Genomic DNA, 22,810 nt, shown 5'->3' with positions numbered 1-22,810 from the left:
AGAGAAATTCTTTTACGAGAGGCCTGGATTTATATGACATTGGAAAAAGGATTATCTGATCTGAAGATCCTTAGAGGGTTGCTGTGAAAGAAAATATTAACCTATAGCTCTTGCAATTTGAAAAGTAGATTTGAGAACTTACTGCTAAAAAGTGTGTGAGTTCTTGCCTTTTGATGTGCTATACAGGTTATGCTGAAATAATTTTTTCTTTCTTTCTTTGTACAACCTTTGTGTCTATGACTTTTAGAGGCCCTGTTAGCGAAAAATGTGGATTTATCTAATATGGTTGTTTGTTGGATTAGAAACATTATGAATTCTAAAAAGGCCTAAACTATGTGTACAGCAGTGTTCCTAAGATGCAAGATGAATGGAATTGGTTGTGATTTTCTATTACATCCTGTCAAAATCTTCTTAAGATCTTACGTGTGTTAAGTTCCTCATAAGGTGCTCCTAGAAATGAAGCGAGCCAGCACTACGTGCACCTTTGCATGGTCACTGACGTGCAGCAATTAAATAAGGGAACCTACCAGCAGAGTCTTGAACTTGGGTAGGAAATTCGTTACCATTTTTTGCTTAGAGAAAAAATAAAATTTAATATTCAAATGCTGGAAATGCTCATGTGCCCGGAGTGAATGCTCTTATCATTGGACTTCAGGCAATTCTGATGTTGTTTAGTGATCCGAAATTACCTCCTAGACCCAGAAACTTTTCCTGATAAAAATTTTACTGAAACTCTAAAAAATAATAATTTTAAAAGTCCAATACACTGCAGTTTTTTGAGTGTTCTGGCCCTTCCTTCTCTTCTTCCCTCCCATATGTCCCAAATAACTTCCCAGTTTGCCTTGTGCTAGCAGTGCTAGATTACACTGCCTCTAATTTTAAGAGGGTAAGATGTTTACTTAATTCTGCCAAATTCTGCTTTGTGCTGACTACCAATGCACGTTAGTAGTAGGATTTTTCTTCCCCCCATCCCTCCTTTTTTTTTTTTGTTAAACATAAATGCACATTAGTTGATAACGTATGCTTTTAGTTTGAAATTGACTGCATAAATGTTTTAGTAATTAGAACATTTTAACAAGCCCCACTGGCTCCATATACCGTTTGCTCTGACCAATAAGCTTATACATGTTTTTAAAGAAAACAAATGTGTGGGAAAAAATGCTGTTTGTTTTTTGCCAAACCAAAACATTAATCTGCCCTGCTAGTGAAGTTTCTTGGCCGTGCCGTTGACTGCAATTTCAAAAGTGTCATCTGTGTTTTTCAGTTCTTCCATGTATTAAGAATCCAACAGCAGTTCCCTTCAAGGTTCAGTAAGTTCAAATGTTTAGGGGGCTGTAGCCACAAGATTTGGCAAACCACTCACTTGTCATGTTGATAAAAAAGGAATTGTTTCTGCCTCTTTAAGCTAGTATCTAAATGAAGGAGTCAGATCAACTGGATTTTAATTATAAAGTCCACATTCTTCTTGCTTGCAAGTGAATAGCTTCATGGTGTTTAGGGTTTTCATCCGATTTATTTAGAAGATGAGATTGAGCTGCTTCCATTTTACCAATACTTGAATTTGCTTGCTTGTTGTGCTGTTCAAACCTAATCGGTTAACTTGATCTTAAAAAGAAAATTGAACCTTTCTGTGTTTTTGACTTCCCATAAGCAATTGAATTGAATAAGTGTTTGTTGTTGTGTGTTTTGTTGTTGGTTTTTTTTTTTTTTTTGAACTACTTAAGTTGTGGAGTGTTTTTTGTTTGTTTGTTTGTTTTGTAGATGGCAGGTTAGTTTTGAGGGCTCCTTCATAAATGGCAAAAACTTACACCTTGTAAAATGTATACCTTTTAACAAGGTTGTTTTTTTTTACTTCAGATACAGTTACAAAAGAAATAGAATATTTTGTGGTCATGCTGTTTTAACAGTTCAAATTCCTTTTATTTGTTCCCACTTATTTTATAGCTTCAAATGCTTGAACTTAAAATTTGATTTGCTACGTTGATTTGTTAAGTTCCTTAGCTTGAAAGTGTTGAAACTTAGAACAAACTATCTTTAATACCGACTGAAACCGTCTTGTTTACATGATTACTTTTGCTGTAACAAAGTGAGTATAAGGACCTAGATCAGACTAACGATAATACCATCTGTGGAGTGGGAAAACACAGGATAGGTAATATCCATTCCTGAAAACAGCTTTTACCCATTCTCTTTCTCATTATCTATTTTAATGTTAAGAAAGAACCACCCTTGACAAACGCTGAATACTGTTCGTGTTAATCTTGGCCATTGTGATGTGGAAATCTGTTCTAAAACACCGTAAATACTAGTGTAAAAGATTCTCTCACTTCTAACTACCCTCATTTTCTGTATTCGTGCAGAGAAGGAACTTTGTGGTTTGTTTTTTTTTCCCTTGCCTTCAGCTCTTGGGTTGATGGGGGGTATCTAGGCACTCAACAAGAGGCCAAGTCATCTTTGCTTCAGGAATTGAGAAGGTTAAAAGTAAAATCATCAGATCTGTGACTCTTGTAGGTGAGTGTAATTCACCTGCAATGACTTTGGTCAGAAATTTAAGATTGATATAACCACATTTGCTAAACTTGGCCGTTGTTTTCTGTAAGGTTCCCATCAGATTTTTAATGAAAACCTGTAGGACATGATGCCATTAGCCTTGAGCTGGACGGTGCTTTACCTGTCAAATAGTTCCATTGAAATAAAGAGAAATACTGAAATCAGAAGGTCTGAAAATGAGGAAATGTTATGGATGGTGGATACATCAAAAATGGCCTGTGTGGGCCTAATCCACTGATCCGGAGTGGGATTTCCTCATGCCTTGCAGGTTTGAGTTCGACACAGTGCTTTGTAAACAATAAATCAATGCAAGTTGTTTCTGCGAGTGCATAAAAGGTGTAAGAACTATAATTTATTTTATAATAAATACTTCTGCTCAGCAAACAGCGAATGTAGCTATTAGAGACTTTCTCAAATAAGTGATTTTAGACTGCTGAGTGCCAGCTACCGATGTGGGAGTTGAGCTTTTAAAATGAAAAGACTGAATTCCTTTTGAAGATTCTTCTGAATGCTGTTGACACTTGTGCTCGGAAAGAATACAGAGTAATTTAATTCATTGCTTCACTTAAAGATAACGTTTATAGTTGCAGCATTAACCTTGGTTGGTGTGCAGACTGCTAGGCTGGAGGTGTTCCGCTTGAATTTTTTTGGAGATGTCATATCCTGTCGTTAGGTGTGTGGAGAAAGATTGCGTGGGGAAAAGCTGGATAGAAAAAACGCCTGGGTGAAAGGGAGCTCAGGACCAGGCAGCTGGTTTGTCTGGGTGCAAGGACAAAGGGACAATTTTGCCCTTGGCTACAGTTTGACACTCTACCGGATTCAGTCAGAATTATCTGCGGACGCTGAAGGGCAGAAATGTCATTTTTATGGCGTGCTATATCCTCAGTCGCTTTTTTTTGTAATTGACTGCGTATACCAGTGCTGTAATAGAGCTCTTAAATCCTGACCCCAGCCGAAATGGCATACAAATACCAGTATTAATACTTGTGTCTGTTGTAAATAGAGGACTGTCCCGGGGCCTCACCCTGCTCCTCAGGCTCCGGCCTGTGTGCCAGCCTCCTCCCTGCGGCCTCGCACCCCTCGGCTGGCCCTGCTGCTCTGCTGCCCGTCGTTCCCTCTCCCTTGTTCCTCTGACCACAGACATCCCTCTGCTTCTCCTCCTGCCTGCCCAAATCCTCCCCTGGCACGCTTCTCCCACAGGCTGCCAGCAGCGATGGCAGTTCATGCGGGCAGGGCCTTCCCAGGCCAGCTCTGGTTCTCCAGGAGCTGGCACTCAGTTTTCCTCGTTCCCTTGGAGTCTAAGGGCTTATAATTTCCATTTGCAGCTGTATGCCCTAGACATACATTTCTTAAGGTTTAAATGTTGCTGTAATGCGTGCAGAATCTTGTGTTTCCCTGCCCTCAGCTTCCTTCACTTGCCTCTGTGACCTTTACAGGTGGCTAAGGGTCCTCTGGTGAGTCCAGACCCCCTCATACACCTCTTTTCTGCGTCAGAGCCTTTTTCTTTTCTCTGCAGCCAAAACTCTCCCTTGGCTGGACTAAAAAATGGCCCATTTGCTACAAAAGCAGAGCACTTTTCTTTTCCTCGCCCAGGAATTTGTGAGTCCTTTGCTCTTCTTGGGCTCTGTAGTTTTTCAGACCTTTGGCTGCTACCTGACACCAGCGTTCCCCTGTTTTGGGGGGAAAGGCAGGGATTTTATTGCTCTTCAGACCCTACAAAGAAGCAAGCGGAAACTGGGTTCACTCGAGCTGCAGCCGGCGTACTGGAGTGGGACGCTCCCAGCTCTGGTCCGGGAGGCGTGTGACACAATCCAGACATCGTTTACTGGCTCCATATAACCTGAGGCATTCACACATAAATTCAGCCCGAATACATAAGCTTATATAAAGAGGATCCTTAAACTATCCCAGCTAAAAATATTTGTAAAATGCTGGGAAACGTGGTGGGTTTTTTTTTGTGCATTTGGATGCTCTCTTCCCTCTGATCTCTGTTACAGATGCATACTGGGGTCATCTGCATGTTCTTGTGGACATTTTGTTCATGAGATGTAATTTCCTTATGGGGTTTACAGGATGGACAAGCATTTTGGGTCTGGATTCTAAACAAAAGGCTAAAGAGATCAAAAATACTCATGTAGGCTTATCTGAACCTGTCTGGGTTGGTCTTCTTGTTAGTCCCTGCACACTTTAAGTCCTTACTTGTCCAGAGAGTGATTGTTCAATTCAGTAACTAATGTCTATTATTTATTATTAATTCAAAACATCTTGTGCATGATCTCTTTCCAGTGTAACAACATACTAGCTTCTCCTGCATGAGGAAATACACGTTAATCTGTTTTTCATTATTGTCCAAAAGATTTTTCAAAGGGCAATTCATGTTGCCTCAAAATTAAAGGCTATAATTAATAAATCATTTTCCATTTATTTATATACATACACATTTAGTTATTGTGATCTTTTACTGCATTTCCTTAAGTGTGCATGCAGAAACCTAAAAAGCTGTTGAAGAGTAAGTCAATGTTCAGCGTAATGATCCAGTGTCAAGTGTGCCAGTACTCCTGTGTACTTCAATTAACCATCTTTCCCAGCAAACACCTGCATAGAAAAATGGATTTTCTTTGGGATCAGCCAAAAAAACAAAACCTGACTTTTCTGCATTGGCAGGGGAAGGGAATTCCAGTATTTCACAGCTTTTACTGACAATGATCTGCTGCAGATTAAAAACAAAAAAACAGACATGATGGTGTTGGCAGATTGCAAAAGGACTTACTGGTTAAAGCTGCTGTTCATAGGAGATGAGGATCGTGTTTATTGCATCCATATGGTCCAGAGATACAAGACCGGCAAGTGTCTGGGGAGAAGTAATATGTCTTAATATATTGATACAGAACATACTTAAAGCTATGTAGGCCCTTTGGCCAGTACCTTTCGCAGGTGGGAGTATCACTGAAATATTTGCCCATGATTCAGTGTGATGATACAAATGATTGCTTAACCATCAGATCCATTTGTGTGAGCAAAGTCTTAGAAATGCTGAAATTTGTAAAGGGTTGGAACTGGTAGTTGGCATCTAGCACACATATATGATTGATCTATTTTGTTCTTAACTGTATAGTTTTCAACCCTTTGATTTCCTGTTCAACTTTGTAAAGTGCATTAAAAGCCTGAGTCTAAATTTAGTTTCATTAATTTCTGTCAAAAATCTCTCTTCTCTATAATTTAAAATCCTAGGTCTCTGTGACTTCATGATTTTTTCTTCTAAGCAGAATTTAGAGCCAAACTTCTAGGCACACTGAAACAGAAGAATACATGTTGTGCACATACACAGGTAGTTGACTGAAGAGCTATAGCCTCGGACTTCTCCGTAATAATCCTTTTGAAGCACTTTTATGTCTAGGAAAGGTGACACAGCCCTTCTGCAGAAGGTTTGGGAGTAAGATCTAATAAATATGCTCAAATATCGACATGCCACTTCACTGGTAAAAGCGAACAGGCAAAAAATTTGGAGACTTGCGAACCAGTCCAGAGCTGAAACCCAAGAGGATTTCACCAGTCAAAAGCTTAGCTGCTCAGTCTTCACTGTGTCCTTTAAAAAAAATAAATGTATTGTTTGTATGAATGTTGCAATTGTACAGACATGAACTCATGTAACATTCTTCATGTGATAACAGCACTTCTGCTCTCTTGTTCTCCCAGGGCTGATGAAATCGAGATGATCATGACAGACCTTGAAAGAGCAAATCAGGTAGGATTTAAAAATCAGTTTCTCATAAAATTCTGAATATGACTTTGTTTTTTCCTCTCTTCTTTAGGATTTCATGACAGTTCTTTTATATGCACTTAGCAGTTGTAACTGTAGAATAAGAAAATACTCAAATTTAGAGAAAAATACAGATCTTTGGGGATACTCTTTAAGTATTACATGCACAGAGGATTAGTGTTTGCCATATATTTACCTTCTAATAATTTAAATTTGTTTGCCACTATAGTTTTTCTTGGTTTTAAGTTTCTAATACCATTTCACTTGTCCCTACCGAGATGTAGCAGCTAACTGGTTTACCTAAACCACATCTCAATGATTTGTACACAATTTTTACATATTTTGAAGAGTGTGAAGTGGCTTCCACAAGAACTGTGAATTTTCAAATATGTCATTTTATCCAGGTCAGCTTATGTTCAGCTGCTGGTCACCAGCAGATCATCACATTGGAAGCTTTACAGAAGGGATTAAAAGTAACTTTCAGGCCTAAAAGTGTTTGTTGTATGTATTACATTCAAGATGCATTTTACAAGGATTTGTTTCAGAAATACTGAAAAAACATCCTTCGAAAACCAAGATCCCCTAATGGTATTAGTGGGATTTTTTTTTTTTTTTTTGAGCCAGACTCTTGCTACTGTAATCTTTTCTCCTTGCCTGAGCTCCTTCCGTGCACCTCCCATCTCTGATGTGTCCTTTCTATCAAGAACCAGGATAATAGGTGTGATGAGGCTGTGATTATTGATGCAAGGAAACTGAAATTGCACTGGTGTGAGGGAAGGTTGATCACTGGCTGAGCAGAGAGGGTAGCAACACTTGGGTTATTAGAGGCAACCATTATTTTTGGTTCGTCCTGCTGCTTATCTTCTCCTCACCTTCCCTTTGCTAGAGGAGCATCAGCAGTGTCAGGGCAGCCCTGAGCTAGGGAGGCCTGACTCCTGCCACTGCTACAGCTTCTGGAGGCTTCTCTGGACTTCGCATTTTCCTTTCTTTTCTGACATGTTTTATTGGCATGTTAATTTTTAGCAAGGGTCAGATCAGACTGTGCCATGCAGAATAAAGAAACTCCAATTTGTTCCTGCAGTGCTAATTTGTTGGACTGTGAAATGTCTGCTGCATTCCCTAGCAGTGCACACACTCCTGAGAAAGTGGCACAATTGTATAGAACTATTTTAAAATAAAAATTGGAAAAAAAATAAATTACCAACACACGAGCAAAGTGCCCTTTTGGTCCATTCTATACACTGAGTAACTGTACAAGGTGATGAGGAGAATGCGCATGGACGTGCAGATTCCCAGGTGGTACATGAAACAGGTGATGGTTTCATAGAGAGAAACCTCAACCAGGCGTTTCTTAGTCAGAGAGCTTCATTAATCCATCTGTCAGGTAAGGTCAGAGATTGCAGATCATAAGTCGCTCAGGTTATGGTTTTATAATCCAATTTAAGCTTACCCAAGAGCAGCTTGCTTCCAGTTGCACAGAGGGAGGGATGTACAGTCATGGGTTGGGGTTAAGTGGAGGATTGTCTCTTTAGATAAGTTAACCAGTCATGAATCTTAGCCTCAGTCCTTTTATTCCAAACCCTGGCCTGCATAATATCTTGTTATGTGTGATTGGATAATCACAGCAAGTATATTATCCTTTACATTAGTTCTGTATAAATTGGAAAAATATGAATGAGGCAGAAGGCAGATTTGTAAGTTGTTGGGTTGATTATACAGTCAGTAAAGGAAAATTGAGTTTTGTACAGTGGGTTTTTAGTTCTGTCAAAGATCTTTTGTAGACAGCATTAAATATTTATGAAAGTGCTAGTAATTATTTGAAAATCCGTAGACTTCTTAGAAATGATGTAGGTGTTAAAAGATGTTTTGGTAGAATTATTTTGTAATTTCTGCAAAGGCAGCACATTTTTCAAAGTTGTAGCAATGATTTACCTAGTAGTTTTTTTCTTTTCTCTGAACAGAAAGATTGTTGTAATTAAAGAACAGGTATTTCTTATTTCCTTGTTGCCATACTAAAATGGAAGATAACCATTTACATAGAAATGCTGAAGATATTTTGCTATCTTACTGGAACAAACCTGTAATGATTGTTTTTTTGTGTGTTTTTTTTTTTTAACTTTATTGGGATTTTTTTTTAGCGAGTCAAAATTTGTAACTAACTGCTTATGTGCATAATCCTTATTTCTGTTGTAATTTGGTAAATCCTGGATTTGTACATAAACATCAGTGTGCAATTCATCCAAACTGCTGTAATGCCAGTAGAGGTGATTCTTTCTCCTCTTTCCCCATTTTCCTCTCCTGTCCTTCCCAGTCGGAGCTGCCATTTACCCGTCCCCTCCCTAGCATCACCTTTTGCAACTGGGGACCTTTCACTGAGTCCATTGAGCTCACTGACTGCAAAAGAGCACGAATTTGGGGTGAGAGGGGCAGGTTCTTTTTCTGTGGGATTGGGAAGTTGATGCAACTCACCAAAACCTGGGACAAGCAGCAGCAGCAAGGGGAGGAACACGAGGAGTGTGTAGGAGCAGGGAAGGAAGGGCGAATTCGCTGGTGGGGAGCAGCCGCTGGAGTAGCACAGCTGGTTGCCAGACCATCCTGATAGTCCTTATTTGTGCAATGCTTTACCTTTATACAACACTTCTGTAAATTATAGCTAAGTAATCTTTGCAGCAGCCTCACTTTACAGTTGGAAAAAAAAAATGAAAGAAATTAAATCAAGTGCACAGGCCAAAAAGTGAGTTTGCGTCAGACTGAAGTGTTACAATTGCAGAAACAAGTACTTAACATAATTATGCATTTAATAGTTAAATTAACATTTCCTTTTACCATTTCAGTAAGTACTTATTCCCCATTATTAAGGCTACCTTTAAAGAGTAATGCTCAGCATGACTCCTACTCTGAGGCTAAATAGACTGCCTTGCTGATTTTGATGTGATACTTTGCTGTTCTGGAATTAAGACTGACCCAAACTGGACTGGGATTCACAGTAGGAGTTTACAGAACTGCAATATGTTTCTGCTGAAAACATGGAATATGTTTTCTCTAACTTCTTAAATATCAGATACTTCGTGAAAATCCCCTTTTCCTTTATTGCCCCTTTTAAATCCAGGGTTGATGTTCATGAACTTCCTTTGCTTTACACGAGGCCACCCTCCTGACTTAAAGAGGGGTGGGAAATGCTGCTTCCCTCTCCAGTTGTACAGAGATGAGTGGGTGGATGTACTCATACTCATCCAGGTTTCCATATTCAGGCTGATGGAAGCTGTGGGGACTGAGTTAATGTGATTCTTACCCTCACGTCCTGTTGGGTAAAGCACAGCAGCTGCATGGACCGTCCTTGGAGTCTTCGGACTCCATCACCTCTCTTCTCCCACTGTTTTTTCTTCATTTAGATCCTCAAATTGTTTCATGCAGGAGCTTTCTGGGCTTGTTTGGGTGCTATCACAACACCGTCACCCCCAGAAGAAATTACTAGCTCCTAGAAATAATTACCTTTGAATACCAGGAAGCTTTGCAATTTGCTGCTTAGAAACAAAAACGGGTAGTGACCAAAAAATTATATTCCTCTTCATTGAAATTTGGAGTATAAGTTGAATTTTGCCCCAGACTGTACCCCTAACCAAAGAGAAATAAATCCCTGGCTTGAGCAGAGCGAGCTGCCTGCTGGGCAGAGGAGTCTGGAGGCGGGTGCCCTGGTGCTGGAGGTAGCGATGCAGTGGCAGCACGGCTGTTCAGATGACAGACCTTCATCAGCTGCTAATCCAGACACTCGGTACGGGTAATCTAAGAGCTCGAGTGGTGTTCTGCAGCAGGGATAGTCTTGCTCAGGCTGGCAGAGCTCAAAGAGAGGAACTCAAGTACAGCAATTTGCACCAACTGTTAGGGTGAGGCAGGTCCTGGCAAGGATGCGCGTGTCAGCGGTGGTCTGCTTTGAAGTCTGGAGAGGTATAAATCAATACAAAAAGGACAAGACTGGTGCATAAAAGTGGCTTCTTCTCATGTGTCTCCGTCAAGAGGAGCAATTAAGTAGCTCCATAATGAGTAGCTTTAGCAGGGCTGTAAGGTCTGAAGGTGTGCACCCAGCAGCCCCCTCTTGCTCGAGCAGTGAGATGCTACTGCATCGTCTGCACAAGGGCAGGAGGGCTGAGGGCAGCAGCAGCTGGCTCTGCAGGATCTCTCTGTTTCTCTGTCAGTCCCCGAGGTTGTATGACTTGGGTCTGTGAAGAACCGAAGTCAAAATATAACTACATGCAATAGGCGTTGCTCATTTTCACTTTACTAACCAGCCAGCTCAATAGCGAAAATAACCCTGAGAGCTCACCCTCACGTTTCCATGAAGATTTAATAATCCTCTAGTTTGGGGAAGGGACTCATTTTATTAAGATTTCATTTTGCACAATAAATCACTGCATATTTTCTGATATGCTACGAAGTATAATAATAAATAATTAAAACTAAACTACCCTTACTTGTCAAAATAAATGATTTATCATAGTTTGGGATATAACATCGCTGAATTTTTTATTGTTTGATTCCCAGAATATTACCATTTTCAATCAGTGAAGTTAATGAAGCTCCAGTGTACTTTCCTGCATGTACAACAGTTACAGTTGTGTGAATGTATATTTTGTATAAATATTTATGATTAGCTCTTTTCTGTACCTTTTCAAGTTTATACCTTGCTCATAAGTGTTTATGGCAGTAAGTTTTAATATTTGGGATGACAAATTTATTCAAATGAATTATCCTGTTTCTGTATTTTATCTAGCAACTTGGAGTCACCCAGTTGCACATGAGAAACACTGAAATTTCTGCTACAAACAGTCACTGAGGTTTCTGTTAAAAACAATCATTTCCGTGGTGTGAAAACAGAAATACTTGGGAGTGTTTCATTTAAGAAAAAGATGAGTCTCATTTTAATGTTTTAGTATTGAGCCTAAGTTTGTAGTTTCATGTCATTGATGTATCCACATCTGCTGACTTTGTACACTCAGTTCACATTATTTAGAAAAAAAGAGACTTTGGACTATGTATTTTTTAATCCTTAGGAGAAAATCGACTTGCAAAAATGTCTCAGATACAGGTATTCTTAGATTTTGAGAGTAATAACAGAAAAAGAACATGAGTTATTTTTTCTGTACACTGCATTGTGGAAGTTATAGAAAAATAATTAATGGTGTTCTTTTTTTTTCTTCTGTGTTTGTGCCATGTTATCCCTTTGGAAAAGCAAAATGTTTCCATTGATTTTTCTTTCCATATTCACAGTGCTGATCGTGTTCCCAGATTTCTTCTGCTTATTTTTTGGAGGGAAAAAAAGCAAAATACAGGAACTTCTGTTATCAATAAAACAAGACCAACTGCTCTTTCTAAAATACATAACCATTTTTTAGAGAATCTGGACTGAATCAGTAGCATGTATTCCAAAGAAATAGATTTTCAGTTCTATAGAAGAAAAACTAATGATTTTTAACATTTTTTTAATCAAACTATCATTACAATAAGTAATGAAACTATCATTACAATAAGTTAAACAGCTGTAGAAGAAGAAGCAAAATTGTTGTAAAAGTAGAAACAGTCTTACTAGGTCAGCTTTGCAAGAATCCTGTTCTCAAGGTGGTTTTTTTTTTCTCTTTTTCATTGGTTACGGTGCCTTCCTATCTCTAACAAACCACATTGGAAAATGGTTTGTAAAGATATTCCCACTAAGTGAGATTGCTATAAAATATGTATGTTTTCAAGCAGCAGATGGAATAAATTCTCCTCTTTCACTTAGCAACACAAATGCAGCAGAATATAGGTGGTGGAAGTACTGCACAGGGGAGTGATGCTCTGAACCACCAGTGGTAGCAAAACCGGTGACAAGGCAGTCCTTTTTGTGTTCCCATGAAGATGGATATTCATCTTGACACGATTCCTTCATCTGCACCAAGGCGAACACAGATAGTGCCAGAGTATTTGCTTTTTATTTGTGACTGCCTTTGCAATGAGCTAGAGCTTCTGCTGACGTGGTATGCCACAGCTCTCCTGAATTTGGTGAAGCTATGCCATTTTATAGCAGATGAGGTCATTCACTTAATTCTGTGATTTAATTTCACTGTCTGTAAAATGGGAATAATAACATTTACTTTATAAAGTGCGTGGAGATCCTTGCATGGAAAAGGACTGTATAAAGGCAAAATATGGTTAATATTATTTTCATACAAACACGGGAGTTTCCTGTAAATGCTTGGCTTTCAGTTGGGAATACATTTATCTGGCAGCCTTTCAGTGTGGAAAGAAAAGCAGAATAGCCTGGAGACAAGAATGAAGACAACCCAACCTCTTCTGTTTGTTGGTTGTTGTTTTGTCTTTTTTTTTTTCTTATTTAATTCTCCATTGCTGAAAAAAAATAGGTGCCAGAGCCCTGGAGAGTCTTTCATGTCACAGATTTTCTGATAACCTTCCTGTTGTTTTGTGAAAGCTGGGGAGGTTTAAAGGTTTTGAAATAAATTTGTGTATCTCAAAAGTGAGAAAAAGTTTAAAGCACATTGAAACAGTGTGCCTTAAATGATCTTGTACTCCAAGAAACATGGCTTTTGTGGTGGCTTGCAAGTAAGACGGCATGAACTTCAAGCACTTAAAACTGAGCATGATGATTACTGCCATAACTGGGCTCATTGATTTCAACAGATTTACTTGTGATAATATACACCCCTAGCCCATAGGAAGATTGTGCCACGTACAGCCCTGGATTTAGCATGTAATAAGAAAGCATAGTTTGCCTCATGGAATTTTTAAGGGAAAGATTATACTTTTTGCTTGTAAGTATCTCATTTTCCTATTCACACCACTGGTCTTTGATCAAATTAACATTTTACTGTGAGTAGAAGAGCACTCAGTTCACGCTATTCATTATCTTGTCAAGAAACAATGAGAATAATTTAAACAGAATATATTGTGTAAGGCTTTTTATTTTTTTTTAATTGGAAAGCACACGGCAACGTTATGATCATGACCTACTGGCTTCACTGGGAAGAGTGTAATATTTACATACTATATTAAGGAGAATGAATGTATTTTGAAATATTTTGTTACCAGGGAGGGAACTCTAGGCTTGAAAATGAGCAGTATAGAAATCAGGAGGAATTGCTTGACTGAGGTATCCAGAAAAATGGCATTTTCTAGATAGTGTTGAATTTGAGTGGTCTTTATCAAGGCCAGGACTGTGGCAGTCGTAGACTTCAAGGTTCGTCTAGGCTTATCATAGATTCTGAAGTAAGAAAGAGAGTGTTTTTGCACTGGATGATGAAACACAACTGTACTATGGAATACATATTTCTCAGCTAAAATAGGATGTTTCACACAAAGAGAAGGTTGTGTGAACTTTCCAGTGGCTCTGAGTTGTGCAAGATTGCTAGGTTTTAGCCATTTTCCATACTGGGCGTCTGTCTCTGGCTGCATACTCTTTTTTTTTATTCAGGAAAAATTGTTCAACCATTTCTAAGGACAAGATTAGGAAAAAAAAATCTAGTTTTTCCCACATGTTAGGAGTCGTTCTTGCTGTTTTGGTGAGGAGCCTGCTGTGCCCAAATTTAAGAGAAGGGGCTTGGCACTTGATGAGGGAGGGTTTGCCTTTTTCTCAGGGTTGTATCTTCTGTTGCTTCAAGTAGCAAGGAAAAGAAAAAAAAGCCCCAATTTTGGCCAGTCTTTAAATGTCTGAAAAAAACAGAGTTCACACAAACTCAACGGAATCTGGTTTGAATTTGTGGGCTTTGATGTCCGTGTCTGTCCCGAGCACACTGCTGCCTATAAGTGCGCCAGCCGGGTGAACATTAACCAGCCAGGTTTCATTTCTTTTCGGTGTAATGAGCCGATGCCATTTTGACGTGGGGCACTGGCCGGGAAGGGGGACAGGAGCAATGTTGGGGTGAGAGCGGGAGGACCACAAGGACCAGGAGGTAGAGAAGAAAGAGGCTGTGCTGGGGAGGTTGGAGTGAGAAGGCGCAGGGAGGAAGGAGAAGGACCAGGACAGGGCTGCTTCGAGGAAAGTTGGAGAAGAACCAGCGAGGGAAAGAGGAAGGAGGAGAGCATCAGGGTAAGACAAATTTTGGAAGTTTGTGTCTGTTTGTTGGGTCGCTCAAGGCACAAGCTTGCTTTGGCCAGCTTGCAGCTAAAGGCACCATTAAGTTCTCAGGAGACCAAAATACCACTTGATTTTAGAAGGGGAAAATGCCAGAAAGACTTTAGAAGGGGACAAAATGACAAGCAGAGAGGGGTGGGAGTCAAAGAAGCAGGATGAGGATTGCAGAACACAGGGTGCGTGTCCTCCTGCCTGGTGGGCAGCAGCAATACTCAGGGGGTGAGAAATGGGGCAAAACTCAGGAGCCGTGCAGCAAGGTCTGGAGGAGCCAACGTCGGCACCGCCACGCCGAGCACCTGGCTGGAAGTACACTGGGGTCTGGGGAACCCATGTAGCTCAAAATGGGGCTTTGTGACAGCACATTCATTAATGTTTCTGAAGCGCTTAGGTCCTGTAGTGGGGAAAAGCAGGGTAAAGCCCAGGAGGAAGCGATTAATTCTGTCTGCAGAGGAGGGTAGGATTAGTTTTCAGTAAATAAGCCACAGAGGTCACACGCTGAATGAGAACAAAACAAAATATTCATTCGCTGAGCAATATACATCCCGAGAGTTGTATGAGGTAGGAGGTCTCGTTGGAAAATAGAAATAGCATCGTAGTGGGGAGTTACCGATGCCTCGCAAAGCTGTGAGCACAGGGGAGGCTGAATATGCAGGCAGTCTCGAGCTGGGCTTTTCAAAACTTCTAAGTGCTCTATTTTGAAACCATACCATTCTTTTAATAGGTTTTTGTGTGTAATTTATAATTTATATTGCAATAGCACCCAAAAGTGCTTTCCAGATGCTGAACACATCTATAATTCTGACTCTAAAGAGCTTAAGTTCTGGGGGTGAAAAAAACACAGAAAAATGGACCAGTATTTCCCAAACAGAATTGCCCAAAGTTTCCGTTGATGCATTTTTAACAATATGTAGTATGAAATCTTGTCTAATATTATTCGCAGGATTACAACAGGTGTTCTGAATTGGCTGGGGAGGCTTTGCAGAAAGGGCAGCTGACAGCTTACTGTATATGCAGATGTAACATCTATTAGAAATATCCTCTGTGGTTTGCTTGCATGCAAGCTGAATAGATTCTCAAAACAATGCTGCTGTGAATAGAAGCCATCAGCAGAATTGCTTAAGGCTGCAAAACCCATTACTTATACAACAGTAGATGCAAGAGCCAGTACCACGGTGCAGTAACTTGTCCTGCTTTGCTGTAGTTGCTTAGCCGTTATTCGATCAATATATTCGTGTCCATATCTAACGAAATGCAAGAAAATAAATTATTTCAATCCATATTGTTAGCTCAGTTTTTATCCTAATCTTATGCAGTTGCATAAACAGCATAAACTTTCTCTTTTTCTGTCTTTCTTGTTAATGCTGCTACCATTTTATTCATGCCCACAATAGGTTGCATCCCGTGCTCTGATTATTAGAGCCATGTTACTGTTACTTTTTACAATCACATTTTAATTACAGCTGTAGAACCTATGCAAAATCATTTAATATAATGTTGTGAGCAAATAGCGCAGATGATGTACTTAGTCTTTGATTGCTGTTAGTTTACTGATTGATTAAACATGCAGGCAGAGGCTCTGCTTTGACTAGTAAGTCAAAGACCATGCACGTACAGAAGGGTATGCAGGTTTTTATACTCACTATGTTTAAATGACTTTGGTTTTCAAAAGGATTAGCTGAAAAAGAGAGGAGTCCAGCACACAGAAATACGACAGTTTTGGTGGTTTAAAAATAGAAGTGTGATTTTTTTTTTTTTTCAATTAAGGAAGGGACAGGACCCATCAGTGTAAAGGGCAAAAGCTAGCAAAGAGAAGTTCTGGCCTTGATTGGGGGCGATTAGTGGGTTTGGAAGGTTGATGATATGTCTTGGAAGTGGAGATAACTGTGGGATTTTAGCTGTTTTCTGGTGAATGTGTGGTGTGATTTGCATGCAGCCCAGGTGGAAAGCAATGATTACTCAAGGAGGTAAGCAGAGTGTTTTGAAAAAAGAGTGAAGAGACTGGCCAGAAGGAATATATACTGTAAAAACAACCAGGTGTTGTTCCACTTGTCTTAACAGAAGCTAATATGCAGTTATGGAAAAGACTTTGCTATTTATTGCCTGAAGTTACTGATCCATCTGTCTCTACCCAAACTCTTGTACAGATAATCTTTCCTCATAATTCTGCATTTCTCCTTTCAGTTATTACTCAATATTTGTATGGCAATTTCATCTGGTAGCCAAGTCACAGGCTTATTAGATACCGTGTAAATCCGCAGCAATTCGTAACTGATCTGTGCAAAATTGTCAGTTTAGGGTTAAATATTGTTGAATAAATAGACCTGCTGAAAGAACAGAATCTAACAATTCATGTTTTGGGAAATAATTACTGAAGAAAGACAGCCCACAACATTGTATGTGTGTTAGAGAGAATGGTCAGAATATCTTTTAATTCAGCATTTACCCATGAGAATTATTCCCATGAGGAACCTTGCAATAAAATCTGCTTGGTCTATGAGAATAGAAAGAAATTGAATAAAAAGACTCCATTTCCACTTGTATTTATTCAGTCTGGGAAATTCAGTGGGCCGCAGCATTAGTATCAGCAGGGGATTCCTTGCTCCTAGCGTTAAATTACTGTCATAATCGCTCAATTATTTCTTCCTTGTACTGTTTAAAATAAAAATCCATCACATTCTATGTTTTTTTCTAACATTTATTAGGTTGAGTGTTTAGGAAAATCAATTATATTCAGTCAGGCATGAATTGATGAATGTTCTTGTAATAATTGTCAGTTGTTAAACTGAATGTACTTTCTCTTTTCACCCCTTTTCATTTCCTTCAGAGGGCAGAGGTGGCTCAGAGAGAGGCAGAGACCTTAAGGGAGCAGCTCTCGTCAGCTAACAAATCTCTCCAACTCGCTACGCAGATCCAGAAGGCACCTGATGTGGTGAGAGAAAATATTTACTGACTCTTACAGGTTTCTGACATTCCTGCAGTACAGCTCTTTCAATTTATGCTCTCAGCTATAAAAATATCTGTTTGGAATAATATTTTAACTGAAATGGAATTGTGTTCCTTTGGGATTGCAGTTTTGTTAGACTTCTAAGGGGGTTGGTAGCTGCAAAAGACCATGAAAAGGACAGAAATCGTTCTGCTCCATGGTGACCAGTACGATGATCTGCTGCTGCCAGACCAGACAGATAGCACAACTCGTAGAAATTATTTCATGTTTATAGGAGCTTCAGCAGAGGAAGAATGAAGCAGCAATGCTGTACAACAAAGAGTGTCCTGATGGGCCATTAACACATGCGTGCCTTGAGCACAGAGCTTTAGGCCAAGGGGCTTTAACCAGTTTTTTCGAAACGGCATTAGTGGGTCTGGTTGCCCATGTCTGTGTTTTCTTATTCTTAGCATTATAGGCTGCCAGAGAAACTGGAAATGAAAGTCAGTATCACTCGGTTTTTTACTGAATATACCTAAACTGAAAAACACACACAGAAATCCAATAAAACAAGCTAGGAAATTGAGAATATATCCTTTACTTCTGAAGGCTGGGCTGACCTGGTGGGCACGGAGTGCTGTTACAGGACCAGCAGGGGAGGGACGGGATGGTCCCCCTCTGCTCTGCCCTCCTGAGGGCCCACAGGGAGTGCTGCGTCCAGGTGTGGGGCCCCCAGCACAAGAAGGATGTGAGGCTGCTAGAGCGGGCCCAAAGGAGGCCATGAGGATGGTCAAAGGGCTGGAGCACCTCTCCTGTGAAGGGAGGTTGAGAGAAATGTGGATGTTCAGCCTGGAGAAGAGGAGGCTGCAGGGAGACCTCACTGCGGCCTTTCAGTACTTAAAATTTAAAACTAAAACGGTTTTAAACAGTTTTAAACTAAAAGAGGGGAGATCCAGGCGGGGCGTGAGGAGGCGATCCATCACCTGTGGGTGAGGAGGCCGGAGCGGGCTGCCCTGAGGGGCTGCAGGTGCCCTGGGCCTGGAGGTGCCCGAGGCCGGGCCAGGTGGGGCCCTGGACAGCCTGGGCTGGCAGCAGGGGTCGTGCCCATGGCAGGGGGTGGCACTGGGTGGGCTTTAAGGGCACCCCCAACCCAAGCTGTTCCGCAGTTCTGTGACTCCAACTGATCCTGGGTGAACAGGTATCACAGGTGAACAGGTATTCTGATTTTTGTTTGCCAAAGGAGAAATTGGATTTAGATGTAAGGATGTGATTAAATTAAGTTTGGTCTACTTCTAAGCAACAAATTTAACAAACAAATCATGCTCCTTATGTTGGCTTTTTCTTGTGAGCCATATATATGCTTGACACTGGTATCAGAAAAACATGTGGTTGCCTTTAAAATATGTTTGGAGAGAATGAGTAACAAACTGTAAGTCCTCCAGGTATGTTTGGTCACCTATTAATATGACCCAGTATTTCCTTAAGGAAGTCAAAAGATAGAAAAGCAGGCTGCAGAGCAAAAAATAAGAAGCCTGAATATCATTTGTAACTCTGAATTACCTGCCTCTTCCTATCTTGTGTCCTAGTCTTATCATTATTTTAACATTAGGTCTTTCTTGTATTTAATAGTACTTCTGCACTTCATTTATATTTAATATGACAACTACTGCAGGATGAAAATGATCATTATCTATCTTATTGCAGACTCTACGTTCTAGTCTCAATAGGCACAAGCAGCAGATGATTATACAACTTGTGATGTTTCATGCAAGCAAATTAGAGGTTTTTTCAAGTTAAAAGTATAATTCAGTGTAATAGGAGAGCGTTGTTAACTGCTGTTCGTACATGCAGCTTTCTGTGAGGCACAATGGTATGTAGTCACTGAGAATCAAGCTAAGTGTTTAGCAGATATGGAAAAGGTATTTTGTTGTGCCTGTGTTTTGCAGAAAGGAGGGTATGGAGTATATTTCAATCTGCTGCAATGTCATCGTGAATTGTAAGGAAAGTGCCTGGGTGACAGCATTGGTGGGTTGAAGTTTCAGCTCTTTCCCCGTAGGATCTTTGGCATAATGCTTACAATCATTGTTTCTCTCTTGGTAAATGGATTCGTTCCTACCTCACTGGTGTTTTGTGAGGAACAGCCATTAACCTTTCTAAGCTGCATTTTAGGCTTTTTAATGGAACATGCGTTCAGCATTGGGCTGCCTCGTGCTCCCTGGATCTGTACAGGGGTTTCCTTGTGTTCCTCGTGGAAGAGAGGTTCAGAGCTCTCCAATTATAGCTATTGATCTCTTAACACAAAAGGTGACAAAAGAGCTGGAGCAATCAGTCTGTGTTAACTTTTCTGAATAGATCTATCTTCTTTCCTTTTCTGCCCTTTCTTACTTCTTGTCCTACTGGAAGGTCAGTCTAGCGAGGATGTTTCAGGCTTGAGGACAGATTTTGCAGCCATGGGAAACTGGAAGAAGAAAGATTCTGGTTTAGGGAAGAGAATTGTTAGAAATGGAGACCATAGGCAGGATTGCCTTGTCTTACAGGCATCACATGTATCTTCATTCCTGTGGAGAACAGGCTTCAGTTGCTAGCAATAACATAATAGTGAATAATTTTCATGCAAAGAGCAAGTTCATTGGAAATAGCAGTTTGGGGCAATTTTTTGACAATTTCTCTTGAAATGTGTGGCATACATATGAAGAGCCAAAGGCACATGCCTCTGCTGTTCTTGATTAAGAAATTCTGCTCCATTACTTCAGAATATTTTATCTGATTAGTATTTTGTTAGCACAGATTTTCATAGTTGTCAAAGCTCTTGGACTATTAATAATAAATAGATATAAATAGAGTCGTTTGACTTTCACTACTGCATCTTTCCAGTACACTTACGAAATAGGGAGATTTATTTTCTGTATTTTACCAAAGAGCTGTCCCGGGGAGTAGAAGGGTCCATCCTCTGGATTCATGCAGTCACAGGAGTACCAGGTTTAGGAGTTGTTTCTGTCACTCATGCTGTCCCATGCCATGCTTGGTCTTTACCTAACTGGCCTGAATTCAAGCTTGTTGCCTTTATTTATTTATGTGATCTAATTCTATTTTTTTTTTCACATCAGGAGCAGGCCATCGAGGTGCTAACACGGTCCAGCTTGGAAGTAGAATTGGCCGCAAAGGAGCGGGAAATTGCCCAGCTCGTAGAAGATGTCCAGAGACTACAGGGCAGCCTCACCAAGCTGCGGGAGAACTCCAGCAGCCAAATCTCACAGCTGGAGCAGCAGTTAACCGCCAAGAACAGCACGCTTAAGGTAAGGCTCAGTTCTGTGCTCAGCAGCTTTCGAAGGATATGGCTGACATACCGATATTGGGTTTTACTAATGTAAGCTTTCTGTGGTTCTCAGAGGCACCATAAAAGCTATTTACTTCTCAGGATACTGTTGAATTCATGTTTCTGTGATGTTTTATTTTAAGTGATCACAGTTTTGTAGAAATTTAATTTGCCTTTTTCTAGTTCTCATTGTTTTGAAATTTGTTTTTGCAGAACATGGAATTACCAATGGAATTAAAACCACCGCCACAAAAAAAAGTTTACCATGGATAGGTAGTGAAATAGCTGAACTGAAAAATTAAAAAGGCACAGAAAATCCTTCTTATGTTTTAAAACTTAACTCCAGTTCCAATGGTTGGTACTGCAGATTTGCCATGGCTGTTTATTGTGCTCTAGCTGAATTTACCTGCTACTCTCTTTGGCTCTCCTCCCATTGGAAAGGGGAAGTGTGTCATTTAGAGCATGAAAACAAGTGAAATTAGGACACAAAGAGAAGGCTTTTTAGGCTTAATAAGCATTTAAAATTTTTTTCAACTGTTGTTTGCTGCACAGTAATTCCCGTTTATAATTAGCAATCCAGTCCTATGCTCGTTTGCATACCAGTAGCACTGCACTAAAACTAGAAGAGCAGAAACATTTAACAGTTTTGTGAGTGACCTCTTTACCTTTTGCTTCAGCAGCTTTACTTTCTTTGTTGCTCTATCCCACACAATTTTGATCTATCAGTAAGCATGAGAAATGTTTCCTGACATCTGTTATGAATCAGTTTCTTCTAACTCCTGTCTCTTTCATTGTTCTACCATCTCTGAGCTTCAAATTGTAAACAAGATAAATTTATCTATTCCATTAAAGACTTCATAGTTTTGTAGGTTTTATAGTCTGAGAGTTTTTTGAAAGCAGGAGGCTGATAGTACCCACTTAGCTCTAACTGTGGCGTGGGTAGCTTTCCTCTATCAGAATGATTTAATGCTCAATTGAAACTCTTACAAATTGTTCTAATTCTGACGTTATTTAGAGGTTACTAGTTTTGCTCTGGTGTAGTATAATTTATGTGGAGGGAAATATCTGCTAGGGGTGAAAGTTGAAGTGTTGCATTTAGTACACTTTCTACATCTATTAAGACAGCTTTGCAGAATTTCTGTGAAAATTCAGTAGAGCAAAGGAAGTCTGGGTTCCTGTATCGATGGTATCAGTCTCTGCCCATCTGTCACCATGTGGGCACACTCTTAATGGGGGAGGAAGGAGCTGGTCTGGTACTGAGGGACAGATTTTTCTGGTTACACCCATGTTACGGGACTTTTTTATTTTCTCATAAAGCCTGATAGAAAATATCTTGAGACCTTGCACTTGACAGATTTTCTTGGAATAAAGCATGTTCCTGTTGAGGTCAGTATCAATTTAGCCATTAACTTCAAAGGGAATAGGAACATAGAAATGACAGAGCAAGTCTTTGATTTCCATTTCGGTAATCTCCTTCCATTTTCTCATAGGTTTGCCCAGCTAATGCTCTGTATTTAGGTTCCTGTTGATCGTGTCTGATGCAATGACTCTATTGATAAAGGTTTAGTCATTTCAACCCTCTTTAACCTTATTTGTTGCACTATAAAAATATTTAAAGCGTACATTTTTTTTCCCCAAAGCACTAGGAAAGCCTGTGTCTGAGATGTGTTGTACAAAGAACCAAATCTCAGTGGTGATGTGTTGATCTTATGTTTGATTATAGAGGAATTGCTTCTAAAATAGCGAAGATTGTAATGGTTGCCTCCACAACAAATGAATCACAGTTTCACAAATTGAAGCAATGTTCTCGGACCATATCTTGGGGGAATTCTCTAATACCCTATGACTTAATGAAACAATACAGAAATTCTTCCAAAATTATTGCTTCTTCATCTTCATCTGATCTAATAATCAAAATATGTCCTCTAGTAACAAGACTTTTCTAACTGTAATTATGTTAACCCTTTGTTGCTGGGAGTTAGAGCTTCCCTGCTATCCAGTTAAAATAGAGCAGTGCTAGTTAGCAGAGATGCGCCAAATAACTGTGGCTAATTGAATATGGCTGTTTTTGCTTATCACTCCAGACAAAACTAAGACATTAGTCTAATGTTTTTTTAAATGTTTTAAGTCCATTTAGTAGAG

General features: G+C 39.8%; 1 protein-coding gene across 13 annotated transcripts in view; it reads left to right on the top strand.

Moving 5' to 3' along the window:
- Positions 1–22,810, top strand: part of CUX1 (cut like homeobox 1) — a 268,600-nt gene that overhangs the window by 165,485 nt on the left and 80,305 nt on the right. For all 13 annotated transcript variants that reach the window (XM_083806167.1, XM_083806176.1, XM_083806175.1 and 10 more), the window contains 3 exons: positions 6,247–6,295; positions 17,254–17,358; positions 20,460–20,648. In XM_083806167.1, the coding sequence (XP_083662293.1) occupies positions 6,247–6,295; positions 17,254–17,358; positions 20,460–20,648 (343 nt within the window). The remainder of the gene's footprint in view (positions 1–6,246; positions 6,296–17,253; positions 17,359–20,459; positions 20,649–22,810) is intronic.

Source organism: Anser anser, assembly GCF_964211835.1.
Source record: "Anser anser genome assembly, chromosome: 20".
Classification (NCBI taxonomy): Eukaryota; Metazoa; Chordata; class Aves; order Anseriformes; family Anatidae; genus Anser; species Anser anser.
The sequence above is the reverse complement of the archived record's forward strand: the minus strand, read 5'-3'. Positions and strand labels throughout refer to the sequence as shown.